Below are 22,253 nucleotides of genomic sequence, written 5' to 3'. Positions count from 1 at the left end.
CATTTATCAGATTGTTTAGGTTTTCAGTTTCCTTACTGGTCTTCTATCTGGTTGATCTATCTATAGGAGAGAGTGATGTGTTGAAGTCTCCCACAGTTATTGTGGAAACATCAATTACTTCCTTTAGTTTGCCAGTGTTTGTCTCGTGTATTTTGTGGCACCTTGATTGAGTGCATAAACATTTATGATTGTTATTTATTCTTGTTGAATTCCCCCTTTTATTAGTATGTAGTGGCCTTCTCTGTCTCTCATAATATCCTTGTGTTTAAAGTCTATTTTATCTGACATTAATATTGATACTCTAACTTTCTTTTGGCTGTAGCTTGCATGAAATATTTTTTTCCATCCTTTCACTTTGAATTTCTTTGTGTCCCTGTGTCTAAGATGAGTCTCTTGTATGCAACATATTGATGGTTCATATTTTTTTTATTCATTCTGCTAATCTGTATCTTTTAATTGGGGAGTTTAATCCATTTACATTCAATGTTATTGCTGTGAAGGCATTTCTTGAATCAGCCATCCTATCCTTTGGTTCATGATTGTCAGATATATTTTATCCCTCTTTCTCTTACTGTCCTTTAATGAACCAAGACTGAATCTCTTTAGTACTGAACCTTTCTCCATCTCTCTCTCTCCTTTCTTTGTTTCTCTGTTGGTAGGGCTCCCTTAGGATCTCAAGTAGAGCAGATCTTTTATTAGCAAAATCTCTCAGCATTTGTTTGTCTGTGAAAAATTTAAGCTGTCTCTCAAATTTGAAGGAGAGCTTTGCTGGATAAAGAATTCTTGGTTGGCAATTTTTCTCTCTCAGAATTTTAAATATGTTATACCACTGCCTTCTCGCCTCCGTGGTAGCTGCTGAGTAGTCACTACTTAGTCTTATGCCGTTTCCTTTGCATGTGGTGAATTGCGTTTCTCTTGCTGCTTTCAGAACTTTCTTCTTCTCTTCCATATTTGAGAGTCGGATCAGAATATGTCTCGGAGTGGGTTTATTTGGATTTATTCTATTTGGAGTTCACTGGGCATTTATGCTTTGTGTATTTATATTGTGTAGGAGGTTTGGGAAGTTTTCCCCAACAATTGCTTTGAATATTCTTTCTAGACCTTAACCCTTCTCTTCCTCTCTGGGACACCAATGAGTCTTATATTTGAACATTTTATATTATCTATCATGTCCCTGAAGTCCATTTTGATTTTTTCAATTTTTTTTCCCCATTTTTTCTTTTGTTCTTTCATTTTCCGTTTTCTTGTCCTCCAGGTCACTGATTCATTTTTCAGCTTCCTCTAGTCTTGTTCTGGGTATCCAGAATCTTTTTAATTGGTTCAACAGTTTATTTCCATAAGTTCATCTATTTTTTTATTTACTCTTGCAATTTCTTCTTCATGATCTTCTGAGGTCTTCTTCATATCCTTTATATCCTGTGCCATGCTCTCGTTGTTTGTCTTTAGTTCTTTGATTATTTGTTCCAAGTCCTCTGTCTCCTCTGACCTTTTGATTTGGGTATTTGCGTTTGGGTTATCCATATTGTCTGGTTTTTTCATATGCTTTAAAATTTTCTGTTTTTTTTTTGGCCTCTTGGCATTTGCTTAACTTTATAGGGTTCTTTTAGGGTATGTAGGCTAATTCAAAGACTTATCTGTAATTTGTCAGACCTACAGCTTGGTGGCGTACACTTTCTCTAACTAACCAGCAGGTGGCATCCACAAGGCACCTATTCCCCTCAAGCCTATTCTCCCCAACTTTGTGTTTGTGGTGTGTGGGGGTCCAATTGGTGCACCAGGTTTGCGTGTGTAGTTGATGCTGTCTGCCCTGAATGTGGGGTGTGTGTCTGAGCAGTTAGGGAGGCAGGGCGGCTTTCATAATCAAACCTCTCAGGTGTTCCTGGAGATTTAAGGCTGTTGCACGAGTCTAAACCTTCAGTTCAGTCTCGCCACAGATTGTCTCTGCCACTGACCGACAAGTCCTTGGTACTGGCGTATAGTCCCTGGGATTTCCAAGTGGGTCCCTCTTCCAGGCCGTGCCCTTCTAGGACGCCTGCTGTGGGAAGGCTGTGCTATGTCACAAGTGTGCGCCATCCCTCATGGGAAGTTCTGGGCTGCCAGGCTATGTAGAGGCATTCCCAGCCTGCTGAAGGGATTGCTGTATGGGGTGTGTAAACTTCCCCCTTTTCACACCGCTCCACCTTCCTAGCTCCAGGACAGTTAGTTGTGGGTGCACGAAAGGCTATTATCCACACCTGATATTGTGGCGTGTGTGCCTGTTGCTGGAAACACTTTCCATCGCACTGGGTTTTTTGGCACAGCTCTGGGCTGTGGCACCTGCGCCAGGCAGGAGTGTTTCCAGCCTGCCAGGAAGATGGCTGTAAGCGGTGTGTTTTTTTTTCCCCTTTTGGCTAACCTCTGCTTTCCTCGCTCTGAGACAGTTAGCAGTGGGTGCTACGCCAGATATTGAGGCGTACTCACAGGTTGTGGAGACACCGTTCCTGCCGTGATTCACTGTTAAATTGTATCCGCAGCCACTTCTGGGTTTTTAAAAAGAACTAGTTAGACTCCAGACGCCAGCCCATGGTTTCCCCACACCACAGCGTGGCTGCTGAATATTCAGCAGGCTTACTCATTTCAGAACGCAGACTCCGGGTTTCACCGAGTGCACAGTCCCTGTGGATTTAGCAGACCTTGTCCAGCTGGTTTCTGGGTCACTTTCTGGCTTTTATCTAGTATTTTTCATGGAGGTGTTTTTTTGCCCTGTCTCTCCTAACCGCCATCTTCTGGAACTCCCTATAGCTCTCTCTTTTACATTTAAGTCTTTGTTCCATTTTGAATTCGTTTTTGCATATGGTGGGAGGTAAGGGTCCACCTTCATTATCTTGCATGTCTTGCATATCCAATTAGATATGCAACTGTCTTCTTTTGGGATATCTAGTTTCCCAGCATCATTCTCTCCCCATTAAATTTTCTTGGCATCCTTGTCAAAAAGCAATTGCCTGTAAATGTATAGATTTATTTTTGGACTCTCAATTCTATTCCATTGATCTAATGTCTGTTTTTATGTCAGTCCCCCAGCTTTGTGCTTTTTCAAGATTTTATTGGCTCTTCTGTGTCCCTTAAGGTCAACTTGTCAGTTTGTGCAGAAGAGGCAGCTGGGATTTTGAAATGATTGCATTTAATCTACAGATAATTGCAGAGTATTGCCATCTTAATAATATTGAGTCTTCCAATGTGTAGTCATGGTATGTCTTTCCATTTATTTAGGTTGCTTTTAATGATTTTCAGCAGTTTTGCAATCTTCAGCGTACAAGTCTTGTACCTTAAAGTGTACAAAAGAATGTACACATCTTTTAAAACATTACTGTTAAGTGTTTTATTCTTTTTGATTCTATAGTAAATGGAACTGTTTCTTAAGTTCATTTCTGGATGGTTCGTTGCTAGTGTATAGAAGTACAATTGATTTTTATATACTGATCTTGTATACTGCAATCTTGCTGAACTTGTTTGTTAGTTCTTAAAACTTTTTTGCTGATTCGTTAAGATTTCCTTTATATGAGATGATGTCAGCTGCAAATGGAAATGGTTGTGCTTCTTCCTTTCGGATCTGGTTGCCTTTCATTGTCTTGCCTAATTGCCCTTATTAGAACCTTTGGTACAATGCTGTGTAGAAGTGATGAGCAAACATCTTTGTCTTGTTTCTGATACTAGGGGAAAAGTTTTCAGTTTTTCACCCCTAAATAAGGTGTTAGCTGTGCTTTTTTTGTATATGCCCTTTATCAGGTTGAGGAAGTTTCCTTCTATTCCTGTTTTGCTGAGGGGTTTTTTTTATCATGAAAGGATGTTGAATTTTGTGAAATGCTTTGTTTGTGTTTATTGCAATAATGATGTGGTTTTTGCCTTTTGGTGTATTATATTGATTGATTTTTTTTTTAAATCTTCATTTTATTGAGATATATTCTCATACCACACAGTCATACAAAACAAAATATTGATTGATTTTTAATGCATCTTTTGTTGTGAACTTTAACATATATACATAACAGTGATAACTTTCAAAGTACGATTTAACAAGTAGAGAGCAAATTTCAAAGAATGTCATGGGTCACAGTTCCACAACTTCAGCTATTTCCATTATTGTGAAATATAACATACATATAGAAAGGTGTGTTAGCTTTCGATGTGTAGCTCAATAAGCAGTTATATAGGTAATTTCAAAAATTGTTATGGGTTACAGTTTCAGTTCTTTCCTTATTATGAAATATAGGGTATATACAGAAAGGTGACAACTTTCAAAGCACAATTCAACTAGCAGCTATAGAGCAAATTTCAAAGAATGTTATAGGTTACAGTTCCACCATGTCATTTACCTCCTTCCAGCTATTCTACCGCCCCAGCATCCAAGGGAAAAAAAATATGTATATGTGTGTGTATATATATATATACATATATATGTATATCTATGTATATATATATAAAGTTCCAGTATTCATAGACTTTTGTTAAATCTTATCTTGTTTGTTGCTACCCTTCCTCTCACTTAATCTCTTAGTCCATCTTCAGGGGTGTTTAGGCAGTGAGCACCCTAACTTGTTCATATTGAAAGAGGGTATCCACAATTTAGGGAAAGCGCTGATTGATTTTTGTGTGTTGAACCAACCTTGCATTCCTGGGATAAATCCCACTTGGTTATGGTGTACAATCCTTCTTATATAGACCTTATTATATAGTTGTTAAATCCTTTTAAACCAACTTAATTTCAATAGTATATACAAACTTTCCTCTTGTAACGTTCTGTTTGCTCCCCTGCTTTATGTTATTCTTGTCCTACAAATTATATCTTTATACATTATATGCCTGAAAATGCAGATTTGTAATTAATGCTTTTTACAGTTGTCTTTTAAACCAGAAAGCAAGTTACAAATAAATATATTTATATTCTTTTTCTATTTACTTATGAAGTTAATTTTACTAGGGCTGTTTATTCTTTGTGTGGATTTGAGTTACTGTCTAGTGTCCTTTCATGTAAGCCTGAAGAACTCCCTTTAGTATTTCTTGTATATAGGTCTGCTTGTGAAGATGTCTCTTGTTTTTGATGATGTTGGCATCTATTTATTTTTGGATAGTTTGGCTGGATATGGAATTCTTGCCTGCGACTGCCTTTTGCTTTCAGCACTTCAAAAAAGTCATTCCACTGCCTTTGAGTTTCATGGTTTCTGATGAGAAATCAGTTCATCTTTGAGGATTCCTTGTAAGTGATGATGTGCTGCTTTCAAGAATCTTTTGCTTTTGACAGTTTAATTTTGATACGTTTAAGTAATTAACTTTTAGAGCTTATTATGCTTAGAGTCTGTAACATGTAGATTAATGTTTGTTATCAAAAAACTTTCAGTTGTTATTTCTTCAGATACTCTTTCTGGTCCTTCATCTCTTTCCTCTTTTTTTTGATATTTGTTGATATTCCTTATTGCATCCTACAGGTCTCTGAGGCTCTGTTCATTTTTCTTCTTTTTTTGTTTTTTCTGTTCTCTTAGACTGCATAATCTCAATTGATTTATCTTTAGTTCACTGATTCTTCTGTCAGCTAAACTCTGCTATTGAGCTTCTTTTTAGTGAATATTTAACTTCAGTTATTGTATTTTTCGACTTTAGAATTTGTTTTGTTCTTTTTCATAATTTCTCTTTATTGATGTTAGATATTTGATGAGATATAGTTCTCATATATTCCTTTACTTCCTTAATCATGGTTTCCCTCAGTTCTTTCAATATGTTTAAGAGAGCTGATTTACATTCTTTTTCTAGTAAGTCCAATGCGTTTGGGCTTTCTCAGGAACAGTTTGTAGTAACTGCTTCTTTCCTTGTTTGTGGGCCATACTTTCTTGTTTCTGTGCATGTTTTATGATTTTTTTGTTGTTGAAAAGCATACATTTAAATAATACAGTGTATCAACTCTAGAAATCAGATTCTGCCCTCTCCTTGGGTTTGCTGTTGGCTATTTGTTGTTATTGATGCTGCTTCTGTTTGTTTGGTGACTTTCCTGAAAATACAGTCAAGTCTGTATTCTTGGTTATTTGTGACCTCTGAAGTCTCTGCTCGGTTAGGTTGGTGTCAGCTAATGCATGGAACCGAGTCTTCCTGTCTTTCCTGGGGGTTGCTGTGTATGTGTCGGGGCACAGCATCCACACTCAGCTAGGCAGCTTACATCTCTGCCTGAACTTCCACTTCCTACTTGCTCAGAAGGCAAGGTCAGCCAGCAGTGAGAGTTCAGGGCCTTGTTGGATCTTTCCCAGACACATGCACAGCCCTGGGCATTGTGCACATGGCCTTCTAGATTCCAAGGACCCTGTCAGAACTTTTCAGGGCCCCTGTGGACATCTCATTCCCTAGATTTTCCTTTTCTATTTTTTGGTCACTTTGCCCCATCTCTTATCACCACCTCCGGCAGCTGCTCCATTAAACAGTTTCCCCTAAAGTTGGGTGTGTGCGCTGTTGTTGTATGTGTATGCTGTTCTTGTTTTCTTGAATGAAAACTCCTTGGATTTTGCAAGCCTTTGGTTAATTTCCAGAGTTGAGAAAGTTGATTTTGATGATTTTTGTTACTGTTCTTGTTGCTTTTGTAAAAGAGAGATTTTTCAGAGCTCCTTCTCTGCCATTTCTGCTGCTTCATTCTCCATATTATTTTAAATATCAAATAAAATTGATTTACTGTTAACCTTAAGCAGAAATACATTTTTAAAAGAAGCTGTGTTCTGTGCTAAGGGTTAATGCATTCAAGAAACAAAATGTCCTTCAGCCAAATACGTCATTGAGGTAGGTCTTTGTGGTTGTGTTAAGGAATTCTTTCTTCAGGCAGCTACTAGAATGAGAACCTGAAAGCAAAGTCTCCATTTAAGTTTGGCTCTATCTTCCAGTGTTAAGAATAATGTAGGAGAAATGGGAGGAAAATACTGTAGTGAATAGAGTAAAATGTGAAAGTTCTCTTCATTTCAATCCCTAGAGAAATATGTCTGTGTTTCTGCATATGTATTCAAATAAATATATATCTATATATTATAAATGCATTTTTACGCTTATTTTTCTAATTGAATGTATCTTAGATGGCATTCAATGTTCGAACATAATACTCTATCTCAGTATTTTTTTTTTTCAGTTTAATTAGAAGTGTTTTTATTTCTTAGTGATACAAAAAATAATAGTTAAATATGGTAGCTCTATACATAAAGGCAAGGATAGATCTCAAAAGCATATTATTGAAGGAAAAAAGTAGGTTGTCAAATAATACATACAGAATATATGATTATTCTAAATACACACGCAGGTCAAAACATTTTTAAAAATGGACTAGAAGGAAGGTACACAAAGTTTATTACAGAACTTAATTTGGGGCAGGTAGAGGTAAGAAAATCAGAATTAAGAGTCCTAGTAAAGTGCAGTTTAACTTTATCTCTACTAACTTCCCTTTTTTAAAAAAAATAGAAACTATTTTTAAACTACTCATATATTTTTCAAGAAATGTATACACAGAAACATTGATAAAAAGCAAATACATTAAAAAAATTAACCAGTGGTTAATGGGACTAGGAGTGTTTTGTTTTTCCTAGCTGGAACTTCTTTCAAATTCCACACTAGCTCCCATATTTTTAAAAGTAAAATAACATTAGGGCATTGCATATACAATTGCATTTTTTTTTTTTTCTCTGGATGGTTTTTTTTTTTTTTTAATCTTCATTTTATTGAGATATATTCATATACCACGCAGTCATACAAAACAAATCGTACTTGCGATTGTTCACAGTACCATTACATAGTGGTACATTCATCACCCAAATCAATCCCTGACACCTTCATTAGCACACACACAAGAATAACAAGAATAATAATTAGAGTGAAAAAGAGCAATTGAAGTAAAAAAGAACATCGGGTACCTTTGTCTGTTTGTTTCCTTCCCCTATTTTTCTACTCATCCATCCATAAACTAGACAAAGTGGAGTGTGGTCCTTATGGCTTTCCCAATCCCCTTGTCACCCCTCATAAGCTACATTTTTATACAACTGTCTTCGAGATTCATGGGTTCTGGGTTGTAGTTTGATAGTTTCAGGTATCCACCACCAGCTACCCCAATTCTTTAGAACCTAAAAAGGGTTGTCTAAAGTGTGCGTAAGAGTGCCCACCAGAGTGACCTCTCGGCTCCTTTTGGATTCTCTCTGCCACTGAAGCTTATTTCATTTCCTTTCACATCCCCCTTTTGGTCAAGAAGATGTTCTCCGTCCCACGATGCCAGGTCTACATTCCTCCCCGGGAGTCATATTCCACGTTGCCAGGGAGATTCAGTCCCCTGGGTGTCTGATCCCACGTAGGGGGGAGGGCAGTGATTTCACCTTTCAAGTTGGCTTAGCTAGAGAGACAGGGCCACATCTGAGCAACAAAGAGGCATTCGAGAGGAGGCTCTTAGGCACAACCATAAGGAGGCCTAGCCTCTCCTTTGCAGCAACTGTCTTCCCAAGGGTAAAACCTGTGGTAGAGGGCTCAACCCATCAAACCACCAGTCCCCTATGTCTGTGGTCATGTTAGCAACCATGGAGGTGGGGTAGGCGAATACCCCTGCATTCTCCACAGGCTCCTCAAGGGGGCACTGTATCTTTTTTTTTTTTCCTTTTTTTTTTTTTTTTAACTTTCCCTTCTTTTTTAAATCAACTGTATGAAAAAAAAGTTAAAAAGAAAACAAACATACAATAAAAGAACATTTCAAAGAGACCATAACAAGGGAGTAAGAAAAAGACAACTAACCTAAGATAACTGCTTAACTTCCAACATGTTCCTACTTTACCCCAAGAAAGTTACCTAATATAGCAACATTTCTGTGAACTTGCTCCTACTATATCAGAAATTAACAGACCATAGTCATTCCTGGGCATCCCCAGAACGTTAAATAGCTTATCTGTTCTTCTTGGATTATTGTTCCCCCTTCCTTAATTGCTCTCTATTGCTAGTTCCCCTACATTCTACATTATAAGCCATTTGTTTTACATTTTTCAAAGTTCACATTAGTGGTAGCATATAATATTTCTCTTTTTGTGCCTGGCTTATTTCGCTTAGCATTATGTCTTCAAGGTTCATCCATGTTGTCATATGTTTCACGAGATCGTTCCTTCTTACTGCCGCGTAGTATTCCATCGTGTGTATATACCACATTTTATTTATCCACTCATCTGTTGAAGGACATTTGGGTTGTTTCCATCTTTTGGCAATTGTGAATAATGCTGCTATGAACATTGGCGTGCAGATATCTGTTCGTGTCACTGCTTTCCGATCTTCTGGGTATATACCGAGAAGTGCAATCGCTGGATTGAATGGTAACTCTATATCTAGTTTTCTAAGGAACTGCCAGACTGACTTCCAGAGTGGCTGAACCATTATACAGTCCCACCAACAGTGAATAAGAGTTCCAATTTCTCCACATCCCCTCCAGCATTTGTAGTTTCCTGTTTGTTTAATGGCAGCCATTCTAACCGGTGTTAGATGGTATCTCATTGTGGTCTTAATTTGCATCTCTCTAATAGCTAGTGAAGCTGAACATTTTTTCATGTGTTTCTTGGCCATTTGTATTTCCTCTTCAGAGAACTGTCTTTTCATATCTTTTGCCCATTTTATAATTGGGCCGACTGTACTATTGTCATTGAGTTGTAGGATTTCTTTATATATGCAAGATATCAGTCTTTTGTCAGATACATGGTTTCCAAAAATTTTTTCCCATTGAGTTGGCTGCCTCTTTACCTTTTTGAGAAATTCCTTTGAGGTGCAGAAACTTCTAAGCTTGAAGAGTTCCCATTTATCTATTTTCTCTTTTGTTGCTTGTGCTTTGGGTGTAAAGTCTAGGAAGTGGCCGCCTAATACAAGGTCTTGAAGATGTTTTCCTACATTATCTTCTAGGAGTTTTATGGTACTTTCTTTTATATTGAGATCTTTGGTCCATTTTGAGTTAATTTTTGTGTAGGGGGTGAGGTAGGGGTCCTCTTTCATTCTTTTGGATATGGATATCCAACTCTCCCAGCCCCATTTGCTGAAAAGACCATTATGACTCAGTTCAGTGACTTTGGGGGCCTTATCAAAGATCAGTCGGCCATAGATCTGAGGGTCTATCTCCGAATTCTCAATTCGATTCCATTGATCTATATGTCTATCTTTGTGCCAGTACCATGCTGTTTTGGCAACTGTGGCTTTATAATAAGCTTCAAAGTCAGGGAGTGTAAGTCCTCCCACTTCGTTTTTCTTTTTTAGAGTGTCTTTAGCAATTCGAGGCATCTTCCCTTTCCAAATAAATTTGATAACTGGCTTTTCCAAGTCTGCAAAGTAGGTTGATGGAATTTTGATTGGGATTGCATTGAATCTGTAGATGAGTTTGGGTAGAATTGACATCTTAATGACATTTAGCCTTCCTATCCATGAACATGGAATATTTTTCCATCTTTTAAGGTCCCCTTCTATTTCTTTTAGTAGAGTTATGTAGTTTTCTTTGTATAGGTCTTTTACATCTTTGGTTAAGTTTATTCCTAGGTACTTGATGTTTTTAGTTGCTAATGAAAATGGTATCTTTTTCTTGAGTGTCTCTTCAGTTTGTTCATTTCTAGCATATAGAAACATTACTGACTTATGTGCATTAATCTTGTATCCCGCTACTTTGCTAAATTTGTTTATTAGCTCTAGTAGGTGTATCGTCGATTTCTCAGGGTTTTCTAGATATAAGATCATATCATCTGCAAACAGTGATAGTTTTACTTCTTCTTTTCCAATTTGGATGCCTTTTATTTCTTTGTCTTGCCGTATTGCCCTGGCTAGCACTTCCAGCACAATGTTGAATAACAGTGGTGATAGCGGGCATCCTTGTCTTGTTCCTGATCTTAGAGGGAAGGCTTTCAGTCTCTCACCATTGAGTACTATGCTGGCTGTGGGTTTTTCGTATGTGCTCTTTATCATGTTGAGGAAGTTTCCTTCAATTCCTACCTTTTGAAGTGTTTTTATCAAAAAGGGATGTTGGATTTTGTCAAATGCTTTTTCAGCATCTATTGAGATGATCAATTGATTTTTCCCTTTTGACTTGTTAATGTGTTGTAATACATTGATTGATTTTCTTATGTTGAACCATCCTTGCATGCCTGGAATAAACCCCACTTGGTCATGGTGTATGATTTTTTTAATGTGTCTTTGGATTCGATTTGCAAGTATTTTGTTGAGGATTTTTGCATCTATATTCATTAGGGAGATTGGCCGGTAGTTTTCCTTTTTTGTAGCATCTTTGCCTGGTTTTGGTATTAGATTGATGTTAGCTTCATAAAATGAGTTAGGTAGTGTTCCATTTTCTTCAATGTTTTGAAAGAGTTTGAGTAAGATTGGTGTCAGTTCTTTCTGGAAAGTTTGGTAGAATTCCCCTGTGAAGCCATCTGGCCCTGGGCATTTATTTGTGGGAAGATTTTTGATGACTGATTGGATCTCTTTGCTTGTGATGGGTTGGTTGAGGTCTTCTATTTCTTCTCTGGTCAGTCTAGGTTGTTCATATGTTTCCAGGAAATTGTCCATTTCCTCTACATTATCCAGTTTGTTGCCATACAGTTGTTCATAGTATCCTCTTATAATTTTTTTAATTTCTTCAGGATCTGCAGTTATGTCACCTTTTTCATTCATTATTTTGTTGATATGGGTCTTCTCTCTTTTTGATTTTGTCAGTCTAGCTAGGGGCTTGTCAATCTTGTTGATCTTCTCAAAGAACCAACTTTTGGTGATATTTATCCTCTCCATCGTTTTTTTGTTCTCTATGTCATTTATTTCTGCTTTAATCCTTGTTATTTCTTTTCTTGTACTTGGTTTAGGGTTGGTTTGCTGTTCATTTTCTAGCTTCTTCAGTTGATCCATTAGTTCTTTGATTTTGGCTCTTTGTTCCTTTTTAATATATGCGTTTAGTGCTATAAATTTCCCCCTTAGCACTGCTTTTGCTGCATCCCATAGGTTTTGGTATGTTGTGTTCTCATTTTCATTCGTCTCTATATATTTAGTAATTTCTCTTGCTATTTCTTCTTTAACCCATTGATTGTTTAGGAGTGTGTTGTTTAACCTCCAGGTATTTGTGAATTTTCTAAGTCTCTGATGGTTATTGACTTCTAATTGTATTCCATTGTGGTCAGAGAATGTGCTTTGAATAATTTCAATCTTTTTAAATTTATTGAGGCTTGTTTTATGTCCCAGCATATGATCTATTCTGGAGAAAGTTCCATGAGCACTAGAAAAGTATGTGTATCCTGGTGATTTGGGATGTAATGTCCTGTATATGTCTGTTAAATCTAATTCATTTATCAGATTGTTTAGGTTTTCAGTTTCCTTATTCCAGTCAGGGAGGGGGGGGGTGGCTCTAACAATCAAATCTCCCTGGTGATCCTAGAGTTTTAAAGCTGCTGCAATAGTCTAATCCTTCAGTTCAGTCCTGCCACAGTTTGTCTCTGCCACTGACCCACAAGTCCTTGGTATTGGCGTATGGCTCCTGAGACTTGCAAGTGGGCCCCTCTTCCAGGCCGTGCACCCCGGGTCCTCTGTTGAGGGATGACTGTGCTATGTCACAGGTGAGTGCCGTCCCCCCAGGGCAGTTCTGGGCTGCTGGGCTGTGTAGGGAGGCTCCCAGTCTGCTGAAATGATGGCTGAATGGGGCTTTGTTAATTCACACTGCTCTACCTTCCCAACTCTGGGACAATCAGCTGAGGTTGCAGGGAAGGCTAATGTCCACGCCCAGTTTTGTGGTGTGTGCCTGTTATTTGAAGCACTTCCGTCACACTGGGTTGTCTGGGGCAGTTCTGGGCTATGGGGCTGGCGATGGGCAGGAGTGTTTCCTGTCCACCAGGATGATGGCTGTGAGCAGACACCCCCCTTTTCTTGGGAAGTTGTGGTGTTTAGTGAATTTTCTCAGCCACTGGATTATAGCGTTTTGTCTCAGAGCTCTCCTAGTTCTGCTCTTGACTTGACCTGCCCAAATAGCAAGTCTTTGAAGCTTTCTGTATTGGGCTTCTTAGAGTAATTGTTTTAGAAAAAGAAAAAAGGATTAAAAACAAAAAAAACAAAAAAAACGGGCCCTCTTCAGAGATCTAATGGGTTATTGAAATGCTAAGAGACAAAGCAACCAGGGCCATTAAGGAAAGGTCCACAGGGCAGAGAGATCAGCTTTTCTTCGGGATTTGCATATGCGCCTCAGGGCCCTTCCCCTTTCTATGTTCACCAGAATTCCAAAAATCCTCCGCTTTTATTTTGAAGTTTTTCGTGTTGTTTTTTTTCTATGCCTGTCTCCTCTCTGCTGGGCTGGCTGCTCTCAGATTCTCTGGTGTCTGGTCTCAGTCTATCTATGGTTGGAGTTTGAATCAGTAGAATGAGTTTCCGATAAGGGCTGCCACTGCAGTTCTCCCTTCTCCTTCCCGGAGCTGACAGCCCCTCCTCCCCCGGGACTGAGCCTGGCAGGGAGGGGCGCGGGTCCCCTGGCCGCAAAAACTTACAGATTTCGCTGATCTCAGCAGTTCCACGTTTTCATGAGTGTTGTATGAAGTATGCCCAAAGACAGATTGCTCTGTGGTGTCCAGTCCACGCAGTTCCTGGCTTTCTACCTACTTTCCTGGAGGAGTAACTAAAACATACAGCTCACCAGTCTGCCATCTTGCCCCGCCTATCTCAGTATTTTTAAACAGCTGCACAGTATTTCATTTTTGAGAAGGAACCATCATTTATCTAATCTTCTAGTGTTGGACATTACTGCCAGATTTCCACGGTTACAAACAGTGCTGGAGTGAATATGCTGATGCGTGTATCTTTGTACATTATTTCTGTGAGACTAATACCAAGAACTGGAATTGTTAAGTTAAAGCGTAGTTAGTATACATTTTAAATTTTGAACTAAATTCACTAGTAAAAGATTGGATATGCACATGGTATAAAATTTAAAATGTGCAAAGAGGTATAAATGAAGAGACCCTCCTTCTCATTCACTCCTCCCCCCCGCCACTCATGTTCTCTTTCTAGAAACAACCACTCTGTGTGTGTGTGTGTGTGTGTGTGTGTGTGTGTGTGTGTGTAGAATAGCTGGATCAAAAGGTATGTGTGTTCTAAATTTTGGTAGATGTTGCCAGATTGCTCTCCCTGAGTTAGATAGGCTTCTAATTGAAATCAGTGCACATTTATTATAGTGACCAAAGTTGTATACTGGCCTTATGTGTGCGGTGAGGCTGATAGTACGTAGGAAAGTCTTTGGACTTGTGTGGTCAGGTCATATGTTCATTATTAGATTATAATTTGAGAATTTGCCTATTAAGTTTGCTCTCAGGTAAAGTAACAGCCACAAACAATGTCTAATTAGAATTTTTCAGACTTGAATGTGTATGCTTGGTTCATATCTATCTTCACCTTGAAAATCACTTTAAAATATGCAAAAGTATAGAGGGAATATTTTAAGTATGAAAAATTTGCAAGTTATCACAACCACTGATACTTGGCTCTGAGTCTACCTTCAAAAGCTACAACTATTTCTTTAATATGAGGTGTATGAAAAGGGAACAATTGTAAGTGATTTCTCCTCCAGTGTAAATTGTGATTCTGGAGACACAGGGTTACTTGGATGTCTGAGATTGATGAAAGCTCAGGGTGACTTATTATAAGGTATATTAACTGCTTCAGAGAAGGCCTTTGTTTTTCTCCCTTAGGGAGCTGAGCATAAGCAGACCTCAGGGTGGATTTCTGCTCGTGTTAACTAATAACTAATTTGTAGCAATTGCCTGTTTCTGAGGAGAAAGAATGATGTGTGGAGAGACCAGATAAAATGGGCTTGTGTTTCGTGTTCACTTATCATAGTGCCGTGGCTAACTTATTTAACCTTTCTGTGCTTCAGCCTCCTCTTCTTTACAGTGGAAGCAAATAATACCTGCCTCACGTTCTGAAAGCATTAGAGATACTGTAAGCGAAACACCCAGCACATTCTTGGCAATGATAGGGACTCCTGAGATGGTAAATTCAGTACCTAGCTGTTATCAATGCATAACCTATTATAGACCTAATAAACCTTAGTTCCTAAGAATTGTTAATAATTGAATGAGCTTAACCTTCCCTGCTTTTGTCCTTCCTATAGGGTGAGCTGTCCCATGATCAGGATGTGGTGGAGTATATCATGAATCAGCCAAATGTTGTTCCACGGATCAACTCGAGGATATTGACAGCTGAGCGAGAGTACCTGGATTTAACAGCAACTAGTAAGGAGCGTTTCAGGAACAATTTTGTGGTTTTTGTTGGCTTTTTTAGATTTTTGTTTGCAATCTTTGTATCTATTGAATCATAATGTTCAGAATATAATCCAAGATTGTGACAGAGTTTTATGTTTAAACTCATTGCACCCTGAGTTCATAATATGAGCTTTAAAATTCACAAGTTTCCACCAAAAGAAGTGAAATTCTTCCTAGGGTATGGGATGAAAAAAGATGATTGGTGGGAGTTAAAAATCTTCGAAGTTTTCAGTGCCATATCCATGCCAGACTAAACAGACATTAGGCAATAAGAGTGGACTTGCATTGCTGGCTTCCTTACAAATCATGAAGCAGTTAAAGCTGCTCTCTTTCCTTCATCCTTTTTTTTTTTTTTTAAATAAGTGCAATTTTATTGAAATATAGTCACATAGCATAGAATCATCCAAAGTGTACGACAGTTGTTCACAGAGCATATAGTTGTGAATTCAATACCACAATCAAGTTTTGAACATTTTCATTACTCCAAAAAATAAAAATGAAAATAAGAATAAAAATAAAAGTAAAAGAGAACACTCAAAACATCCCATGCCCCTCTTCCCCCATTAATTTAAAAAAAAAATTTTAAGTTGGAATATATTCACATAGCATATAATCATCCAAAGTGTAAGACAGTTGTTCACAGCATCATCATATAGTTGTGCATTCATCACCACAATTTTTGAACATTTTCATTACTCCAAAAAATAAAAATAAGAATAAAAATGACAGTAAAGAGAACACCCAAGACATCCCATACCCCTCTCCTCCATTTCCTTCATCCTTATTCTAGAGTCAGTAAGCAACGATGTTGACCAATATCTTAACTAGTTTTACACTGAGAACCTAAGAATGCCTTTAAGAAAAAAAATACAGCTCTATTGAGATAATTCATATGCCATAAAACTCAGCCTCTTAAAGTGTACAATTCACTGGTTTTTAGTGTATCCACAAAGTCGTGCAACCATCCACCACTGTCTAATTTCAGAACATTATCATCACCTTCCAAAACACCACTCCCCATTTCCCCCTCCCCCAGCCTCTGGCAACCACTAATCTGCTTTCCATCTCTATGGATTTGCTTATTCTGGACATTTTATACAAACAGAATCTTACAGTATGTGGCCTTTTGTGATAGGCTTCTTTCACTTAGCATATTTTTAAGGTTATCCATGTTGTAGCGTGAATCAGAACTGAATTCCTTTTTACAGCTGAATAATATTCCAGTTCTGTGGCTGTACCACATTTTGTTTATCCATTCATCAGTTGATGACCATTTGGGTTGTTTCCACAAAATACCTTTTAAGAGCTGCATGTGTTAAGCCCAGATGCAATTTGCTCCTTATGCCTTCCGTGGAGACTCTGAAGGTCCCTGAGCAGATACCTGGAGATGTGGTGGAGACGTCATCACTTGACTGTGAGAGCTCCCTGGGGGGAAGGATCCATGTCATGGTGGGGTCGGACCAAGTGTTTTGCAGAGGTTGTATATAATGAAAAGAATAGATCCAGTTATGAGTGTTGCTATGTGTCTACTCTCTCTCTAACCTGCTTGAAACTTGAATTTCTTTTCTTTTAGGCAGAAGACAGTGCAACATAGCCTTATATTTGAAAACAAACTAGCCAGGAAGTGAGCCAGATTGTTTCTTCATAGCCAGGTTTTAGCTTCTTAGTAGTTTTAGAAGAGCAAAGCAAGAGTGTTAGGACTCTCTGTCCTGTGTTTTTATTATTCCCATCATTTTAAATTAAACTGAAGGGCTGTCTTTGGAGTACTCATGAGCAAGGAGCATGATAGCAGCTCTGTGTGTGTGCATTTCCTTCTCCACTGATTGTTTATTGTACTCAGCTGTGAAATAATGCTAGCCCACAGAGCCAGAGGTACAGGTCTGCCAAGCAGTGGAGGCACCAGCGGAGAGCAGCCGGCATCCTCCTTGGCTGGTGGCTGCAGCACCAGCTCCTGGGCCTCTGCCCTTTGCTGTCCTGCCACTTTTGTAGATGGATGCTAAGTTTTAAGGCCACAGTGCCCTCTAACCTCTCCCACATGGTGTCATGGATATTTGCCTTATTTACCATGGCTTTCCATTTCCTAGAGAACAGGCTGAAAGGCTGTCGCCAGTCGGTATGCGTTGTTGAGTGCAAGAATAGATGGGTGAATGGGAAGACAGAGGAATAGATAGACGCATGGGCAAGCAAGCTGGGCATGGAATCGGCGTGGGTATCGGGGTGTACTAGCACGTAAGGCCGGAGAGGTTGCTGGAGCCAGGGTTTATGCCGCCAGGCTGGAGACCATTTTGTAGGTAGGAAGAAATCACTGGGTGGTTCAGAGCAAGTGAAAGACTTGATGGAACTGGAATTTTAGTTAGAGTGATCTGAGGGAAATGATGCACAAGGACACTAAGTGGAACAGGCTCATATCTAAAAACAATGAAAAGGATCTTTTGCTTCTATTAAGATAAAAAAAAAAAAAACCAAACCATTATTTTGTTAAACATGAAAAAATAATCAATTTTCTTATATTTTCCTTTCCATTCACCCTCTTCCCCATCTTCCCCCCAGTAGATTAGGGAAGGGCTTATTCCAGTGGGTAGACTGTGGAAGGGAGAGATGGAGGTAAGGGGTCTCTTTAAGAGATTGTTGTCCAGTTGGGAAGTGATGGAAGTGGGAAGAGAGTAAATTTAAACCATGAAACTGACATGTACGTATGTGAGAGTTATGTGAGATATGTAAATTGTTCGTGATGTAAAACGCGATTTATGCAGGAGACATGTAAAATTGTTCCGTAAACATGAATCTTCATATACTTTATACACATGCATTTTATAAATCTTGCAGTATGGTCAAATTAGGTGATCAGTTTAATATTAACATTAGATTGAAATATATTTCAATATATTGAAGTATGTTGATCATGTTAACTATAAATCTGTTTTAATTTTTTTTTTTTTTTTTTTCCTGTTTCAGATAACTTCTTTGTGGATGATTATGCTAGGTTTACTGTCTTAGATTCCCAAGGCAAGACTGCTGCTGTAGCCAACAGTATGAACTATTTGACAAAGAAAGGTAATCTGGTTTAGGCTTATGCTTTATTCAGCTTTTTTTTTTAAGAAATTGCAACAATAATTCAGTCTTTAGTGTGGGGGAAAGAGATTCCATAATTTTCTTTCATTAATTATTTCTTATAATGTTTCAAGTCTAGAAAGTACCTGTTTAAAATTTAATTCTTTGTATATGTCTGAAAATTCAGTGTTCGTTTTATAAGTTTGATATGAGATATTAAAGTCAAAAAGAAAAATCTGTCATGGCTCAAATCAGAAAAACATTTATGATATTAAATGGGTTAATGGATTGAGAATTAGTTTGCTTGTCTTCTTCACTATTATAATATAGCTCTAGAAAGTCTTGCATTCTTTTTTTTTAAATTCATTTTATTGAGATATATTCACATACCATGCAGTCATACAAAACAAAGAGTACATTCAGTTGTTCACAGGACCATTACATAGTTGTGCATTCATCACCAAAATCAATCCCTGACACCTTCATTACCACACACACAAAAATAACAGGAATAAAAATTGAAGTGAAAAAAGAGCAACTAAAGTAAAAAAGAACACTGGGTGCCTTTTTTTGTTTGTTTGTATGTTTGTTTTCCTTCCCCCATTTTTCTGCTCATCCATCCATAAACTAGACAAAGGGGAGTGTGGTCCATATGGCTTTCCCAATCCCATTGTCACCCCTCATAAGATACATTTTTATACAATCATCTACAAGATTCATGGGCTCTGGGTTGTAGTTTGATAGTTTCAGGTATTTACTGCTAGCTATTCCAATTCATTAGAACCTAAAAAGGGTTATCTATATTATCATAAGAGTACCCACCAGAGTGACCTCTTGGTCTTTTGGAATCTCTGCCACTGTAGCTTATTTCATTTCGTTTCACATCCCCCTTTTGGTCAAGAAGATGTTCTCCATCCCACAATGCTGGGTCTGGATTCCTCCCTGGGAGTCATATTCCACGTTGCCAGGGAAAGTCACTCCCCTGAGTGTCAGATCCCACATAGGGGGGAGGGCAGTGATTTCACCTGCCAAGTTGGCTTAGCTAGAGAGAGAGGGCCACATCTGAGCAACAAAGAGGCATTTGGGAGGAGGCTCTTAGGCACAATTATAGGCAGGCCTAGGCTCTCCTTTGCAGCAACAGTCTTCCCAAGGGCAAGTCCTGTGGTAGAGGGCTCAGCACGTCAAACCACCCGTCCCCTATGTCTGTGAGCACATTAGCAACCATGGAGGTGGGGAAGCCCAATACCCCTGCATTCTCCAGCTCCTCAAGAGGGCTCTGCATATTTTTTTCAATTTTTTTTAATTAACTTTTTTTTTTAATCAATTCTATCAAAAAAAAATTTAAAGAAACATACAGTAAAAAAAAACATTTCAGACAAACCATAACAAGGAAGTAAGAAAGAGACAACTAACCTAAGATAACTACTTTACTTCCAACATGTTCCTACTCTACCCCAAGAAAATAACCTAATATAGCAACATGTCTGTGAACTTGTTCCTGCCATACCCATCAGAAATTAACAGACCATAGTCATTCCTGGGCATTCCCAGAACGTATTCTTTTAACTGATTTTTATGTAGTGTTTTTCATTTGGGTAAAGAGGTATAAAATGATGCCCTTTCCATTGTGAACAGATCATTTTCCAAATCTGGTCACACTTATTCCCCTTTTAAAGGCAGCTATTTTTATCTTTATTTTATCCTTCTCCCAGGGCAATTTCTGGTTTCCCAAATCAATGTGTTTGTATAGGCAGTTGCTCCATTGCAATTCAGTAACCAGTTCTGAAACAACTAAAACAGTAATGGTGGTATCGGAGTTTCTGTTTTTATTTAACCCACCAAGACTCAGTATTAGGACGGAGGAGCAGAAAGAACCATGGGTCATGTTGGGTATTATTTAAAATTTTGACCTTTATAATTAATAGACATTAATTATAGAAATGACATTTTCTTTTCTTCTACTCTTTTTCTTTTACCTTTGTCCAGGAATGTCATCCAAGGAAGTCTATGGTAACTTAAAACTTCAGAATGTTCTATTCCTTTTCTTCATTATCTTACGTGATTTCAGGGATCATTGTAATTCAGAATTTATTGACGCTTTATTGTGATATTTCTGGAACCTGTGGGTAACAATAGGCTATATCAATACAGATAAATTTGGTATAAATTTTTGCAGAGGAATTATATTTCGGCAAGTTACAAATTAATGATTAAAGTTTTAATGTTACTCACATGCTCAGACTTTTTCATTTTACTTGCTAACAGATGCCCACACCATAATAGAATTGACTAGTGCATGTTCCTAGTTTGTAATTCTTCCACATGGAAGGCTACTCTGCTTTCATTCTTGTATAGAAGTTTCACTATTTTTGCTTTGTATCTTTACTAAACTTGTCATTTTCTTATCGTCTGCATGTTTTTCAGAAATTATTTGCTTAGTAACAATGTTGAATCATAGAATTTGCTTTTTTCTCTATCTCAATATATTGTTTTTGTTTTCCTACAGATGATTCTTTTATTAGGCCAGTTACTTTTTGGATTGTTGGGGATTTTGATAGCCCTTCTGGAAGGCAGTTATTGTATGATGCCATCAAACATCAGGCAAGTATTTACAACTTCATTTTGTATTTTGGTTTGAAGTTCCAGTTGTCCCTTGGGGGTTTGTGTCCTGATGCGGTTGGTCTGGTGGGGAGAAGGGAGTCCTGTGCTTTCGGTCCTGAGGGAAAGGAGTGTTGTTTCTGCAGAGGTCTGCCAGCTAGTACAAAGAGAGAAAAGGCTGCGGCACTCTGACTTCATTTTAGGGAATAGATTATTTTAAAGATTCATTAAAATAATGAGACTGTTATCATAGGTTTTGCCTCACTGCTCCTGCCCTTGCTTCAGGGATCTTGGGAAGATGGTTTTGGGTAGCTTACGGGGAAACAGGGTCCTTCCAGTGAGAAAGGTCGGATGTGGGGGATACCATGCAGGCCCATCAGTGTGCAATAATCGGAGCAGATCTCGGCACCGGAGGCATACACGTGGAGATGCTCTGGAAGGTCTGCTGCGCGTCAATAGTAGAACTTGGGTGAAAGACCTTGGAGTAGTCAGTTCTTCCAGAAGGCATCATTGTCAGAGGATATGACGTAAAAATTTTTCTTCCTGAGCTGTTTCAGATTGATCTTCATCCAAATGTCACAGCCTTCCTTGTGTCCCCTTTCCACCCGGTCCCTAGGAAGGCGTCTTGAAATAAGGAAATACCAGGCGGTTTCCCTTTCACTGACATACTGAGCACCTTTAATGTCTGAGACAGCAGGCTAGATGCTGAGGCCATTTCAAGGTGAATTAGGTGTAGTTCTCACGGAGAAACATGGACTCACGTTTAAGGCCCTCTGACTCACATTGATGAATGCACGAATCGTGATGGATGAGGAGAGCGTGGAGGGAGAGGTTCATTTTGTAAATAAGTATTTTGTATAATACAGGCACAAAAGAAGTGCAGAAACCAGTATCACAGAGTGAACTCACCCATAGGACCATCACACAAGTCAAGGAATAGAGAATTACCACATTCCCAAAGCCATCCCCTCCGTGTGCTCCCAGTCATTCCCCTCCCTCTTCCCTGTTCTCACGTCATAGAATAGTTTGCCTGATTTGAACTTTATTTAAATGGAATCTTACTGTGTTGTGTGTATTCTTTTGTGTTTGGTTCCTTTGCTCATCATTTTGTAAGATTTACCCATGATCTTACCAGTAGTGGTTGTTTGTTCTTTTCCATCGTGTTGCATTCTATCCTATGGCTATCCCACAGAGTTTTATTTTGTGGGCTATTAGGTTGTTTCTAGTTTGGGGCTATTTTGAAGAATGCTGCTATGAAAGTTCTTGTGTATGTTTTTTTTGATGCACACAAGCATGAATTTCTCTTGCTTGTGTTCTCTATATAAG

General features: G+C 38.4%; 1 protein-coding gene across 2 annotated transcripts in view; it reads left to right on the top strand.

Moving 5' to 3' along the window:
* Positions 1-22,253, top strand: part of UGGT1 (UDP-glucose glycoprotein glucosyltransferase 1) — a 119,602-nt gene that overhangs the window by 61,056 nt on the left and 36,293 nt on the right. The window contains exons 19-22 of one of the 2 annotated variants that reach the window (XM_037849087.1): positions 15,128-15,248; positions 18,234-18,332; positions 20,316-20,339; positions 20,836-20,930. In XM_037849087.1, coding sequence (XP_037705015.1) covers positions 15,128-15,248; positions 18,234-18,332; positions 20,316-20,339; positions 20,836-20,930 — 339 coding nt within the window. The remainder of the gene's footprint in view (positions 1-15,127; positions 15,249-18,233; positions 18,333-20,315; positions 20,340-20,835; positions 20,931-22,253) is intronic. The other variant, XM_037849088.1, reaches the window with a different exon arrangement.

Source organism: Choloepus didactylus, chromosome 9 (assembly GCF_015220235.1).
Source record: "Choloepus didactylus isolate mChoDid1 chromosome 9, mChoDid1.pri, whole genome shotgun sequence".
NCBI lineage: Eukaryota > Metazoa > Chordata > Mammalia > Pilosa > Megalonychidae > Choloepus > Choloepus didactylus.
Note: the sequence above shows the minus strand (reverse complement) of the source record. Positions and strands in the feature narration are given on the sequence as shown.